At 52.0% G+C, this 3,993-nt stretch overlaps 1 protein-coding gene across 2 annotated transcripts in view; it reads right to left on the minus strand.

Annotated features, from left to right (window-relative positions):
• Positions 1-515: 515 nt before the first annotated feature.
• GLUL (glutamate-ammonia ligase) overlaps positions 516-3,993 on the minus strand; it is a 4,883-nt gene continuing 1,405 nt past the window's right edge. For both annotated transcript variants that reach the window (XM_035900814.1, XM_035900815.1), the window contains exons 3-7: positions 3,226-3,387; positions 2,812-2,958; positions 2,205-2,332; positions 1,832-2,031; positions 516-944 (exon numbers count right to left, since the gene is read on the minus strand). In XM_035900814.1, the coding sequence (XP_035756707.1) occupies positions 626-944; positions 1,832-2,031; positions 2,205-2,332; positions 2,812-2,958; positions 3,226-3,387 (956 nt within the window). In that variant the 3' untranslated portion in view covers positions 516-625. The remainder of the gene's footprint in view (positions 945-1,831; positions 2,032-2,204; positions 2,333-2,811; positions 2,959-3,225; positions 3,388-3,993) is intronic.

The following is a 3,993-nucleotide window of genomic DNA, read 5'->3' on the forward strand; positions in this document are numbered from 1 at the left end:
AATACTACTTCACTCTGTGTTATGAGGCAGAGACCAGTTGACTTCCAGTGACAGAACCAGTTCTCCTCAATGCTCCTATGCTGGGCTCAATGCCAGAAGGTTCCCAGAAACCTCAGAACGGCCAGAGGACAAAGATCTCCCCGTCACACCACACAGGCAGGAGCACGCGGGGCTCCATCACGGCTCCCATCTTCCCTTCTCCACAGAAGGGCACCAACCTTAGAGAACCACTACCCTGCAGAGAGCCAGCAGTGGGGCTAATACCCCAAATTTGACTCTTGGGGGACTCAGCTTCAGTTCTAAGCTTTCCACTCGCCTACTCGGCTTTTTGCATGTCCAGTCTGTCCCTGGAAGCCACTGGATCTCATCAGATGTACACATGAATTAGACAAAAAATAAAACAGTGGTTAAAAGTTCTCTAACACCCTCTCCTCCTCTTGTCTTCTGAAAGTCAATGACAAACAGACATTGATAAAACTAAATTTGCCCTCCTCCCCACCTCAAGACAACAAGAGTTACTGAGACACAAAACATGTTATCTTGTACCCTCGGGATTACATCTAGAAGGGAAGTTTAGGGGTGTGGGAAGTGTGGGGGGAAGGCGGTGTTTGTGGGCACAGTCCGCTTAGTTCTTGTACTCAAAAGGCTCGTCTCCAGTTTCGTTGAGGAGACACGTGCGGACAAGGGCCTCTGTCACAGCGTAAGGATCACAGTTGGCGGAGGGCCGGCGGTCCTCGAAGTAGCCCTTCTTCTCGTGGCCCACGTTCCTGGGGATGCGGATGCTGGCACCACGGTTGGCAACACCAGCAGAGAACTCATGGATGTTGGATGTCTCATGAAAACCCGTCAGGCGCCTGGCATTGTCCAGCCCCCCTTTGGGGTCGTAGGCACGGATGTGGTACTGGTGACGCTTGCTCAGCTTCTCGATGGCCTCTTCAATGTGCCTGAGAAGGGAGCAAGGAAGAGGTGGGACACCGTGAGGGTCCAATGGATGGTACGAGCATCCAAGCGACAGCAGAGTCATCGCTGTTCCCAAGCCACTCCACAATGAAGTCTATGCCCTACAAACCACTTTTTCTGATCATCTCAGCACAGGGCTTCTCTCCACTCCTACTTCTGATCCAGGCTGGTTCTTGGAAAATGATCCCCACGGCCTCAAAAGGTCCCTCCAGAGTGTTGCATGTGGCACACTACCAGTTTGACCCACGGCCAAATCCCACAGGCACACTCCTTATCACACAAGGTTCTATTTGGGAAGCTCATACAGTCATGGGCTGGCTCATTATCTCAGGGCATCACTAAGATTAGGGCAAGAAAACGGAGCTGCCAGGAGGAATCCCTTCAGACAGCTCCACTGCAACCCAGTGCTCTAAGGTCCCCGCTGGCACATCAGTCCCACATGGGAACTCTGGTTTTACATTTCCAGGATCTTAGTCTTTAAGAAAACACAGCATTTGCTTCCACAGCCTGGCCTAGACAAAAGCCAACGGTCTTTCTCTTTTACCATGGTTATGAACAAAAAAAAAAGACCTATGCTGAGCTTGTTCGCAGCATTGGCAGATCGAGCGCTGGACAGCCTGTGGCAAATAGCTGCATCCTGGCTGCCTGCACTTCCATCGGCACTGATGGAGCTGTGCCGCTGGCTGAACTCCCCACCCAGCATCAACAAGGGAGCGTATCATTATACCAGAAAACAGGTTCAAACCTAATGCCAACACCAGAGCAACATCTCCCATGTGGTCAAAAGCTCTGCAAAAAGCTCACTGCTACCAACCAAGCCCAGCCTGCTGCCTAGCGAACAGATAGTACCAGCCCATCTCAGAAAACTTACTTGAGACCTCCATCTTCCCTCATGTTCTTGGTGCTGAAGTTGGTGTGACAGCCAGCACCGTTCCAGTTCCCAGGGATGGGTTTGGGATCGAAGGACACAATGACACCAAAGTCTTCACACACCCGATGGAGGATGAAGCGTGCAATCCAGAGGTGATCCCCCATCTCAATCCCTTCACACGGTCCCACCTGGAATTCCCACTACAAGGAGGAGTCATCACTGGGTCAGTGGTGCAGACACACCCACAGCAAGACACTTCCCTCCCCCTTATCCTCCGATCATTGATGAAACCACACGGCTTAGAGCCAAAAACTCCCGCTGCCTGGGACTATTCCCTACTATCTCATTCCACGAGGCGCCTGAAACAATTTACCTGGGCTGGCATCACTTCTGCATTGGTTCCTCCAATTTTCACACCAGCATAAAGGCACGCTCGGTAGTGGGCCTCCACAATGTCTCTGCCGTAGGCTTTGTCTGCCCCTACCCCGCAGTAGTACGGACCTGCAATGGCACAGGTGAACAGCAAAGGGAACATGAGTTTCCAGGAAGAAAAAGGCTTAAATTCAGTGAAAACCAAGCACACACACAGGGAAGAACTCTCCAAAGGCTTGGGACGTGTCAAAAAGCCCCCAAATCTGTTTCTCATGGAAGCGCTACCAGAGCAGAGCGCCGACACCAAGCAAGTCCCTCTGAAAGTCTGAGCTTGTGCTCGGTCACACTGGGCAAGAGTTGAAGTCACCTGCAGGCTAGCAAACCGAGCAGCAAATTTAGACGCGGCCAATCTTCATCTTAGCCTTTCTGTAATCATCTTAATTTCACATTTTAGCTTTTGCCAATATCCTGCTTGCTGATATCCACCTTCAGTTCTAGAAACACCTTGAATCTTGCCTGAAGCACTTAAGCTGCGTCACATGGATTACAGTTCAAACACGGCGTTAAGGACTCCTGACCTGGCCCAGCACAGGTTCCCGAGAGGTTACCTTGGGGGCCAGGGAAGCCGTTGGAAGGCCAGCCAAACGGATGTCCATCTGTCCCCAGAAGTGTGTACTCTTGCTCCATCCCAAACCAGGGGTGCTGGTTGGACACCATATCCATAATCCGCCGGCAGGTGTGTCGGAGATTTGTCTCTAGAACAGAAAAGCAACACGAGGCTTATTAGCATCTCCACCTCCATTCCCCACTTCCACTTTATTTACAGCTCGCGTCCCAGAAGCGTTGGTGAAGAATTCCAGGACCAGCCCTTTCTCCACCACCAGCACTTTGTTTGCCTTTTCCTTTCAGGGCAGGGATTACTTCTGTGTCATGCAGGATGCTAAGGGCACGAACAGCATTTCGATAGGTCTCCCCTTCCTCTCCCCAGAAACACCACCTCCACCAGGAGAAGGTCTATTCACCTGCAGACTGGCGGTTGTATTTGAAGACCTCACACAGAACTAGTTTATTGGGATCCTTGCGAAAAGGGTCCCGAAACATGGCAGCAGGTCGCAGGTACATGTCACTGTTGGAGCCTTCAGCCTGGAAGGTGCTGGAGCCATCGAAATTCCACTCAGGGAGATCTGGAGCAGAGAGAGGAAAGAGCCATAGTGACCCAGGGTCCCCAGTCACCAGGAACATGTGCTCCCTGCCACCCTCCAGTATCACATAGGTGAAGATGCTTAGAGACAACAGGCCTACAATAGGTTTAATCCCAGCTCAGCTGATTTTGTTCCAAATAGGGGAAGCAAAAAAAAAAAACCCAAAAAAACCAAAAAACCAAAACACCACCAAAACAAGCAAAAAAAACAGGGGAGTGCAACTCCCCGGCCACCCTGGGAAATACAAGGAGCTGGGCTGCTGGCCAAGACCAAGCGAACCAAGCAGCACCGAGGACATTTCCCATGTCACAACCACCACCGGGACGAGCAGAGCCCCCAGCCACCACACAGGGGTGGCTAGGCAAGCCCAGAGAGGGCAGAGCATGGGGCATCTTCAAGCTGTAGGAACAAGGGGAGCCATGGAACACCCTCATCACTGTGCCACAGCCCAGAGGAGATTAGGAAAGGAAATCACATATAGGTGGAGTCTCATAGGGGGGAGGAGGAGGAGTATGGCCAGCTTGCCCCCCTCGCCCACCCCTCCTGGCTGTGCGCTGCCCTCCAGGTCAAAGCACAGCAGGAGCAGCA

This window comes from Egretta garzetta, unplaced genomic scaffold (genome assembly GCF_000687185.1).
Source record: "Egretta garzetta isolate BGI_Z169 unplaced genomic scaffold, ASM68718v1 scaffold598, whole genome shotgun sequence".
Lineage (NCBI taxonomy): Eukaryota > Metazoa > Chordata > Aves > Pelecaniformes > Ardeidae > Egretta > Egretta garzetta.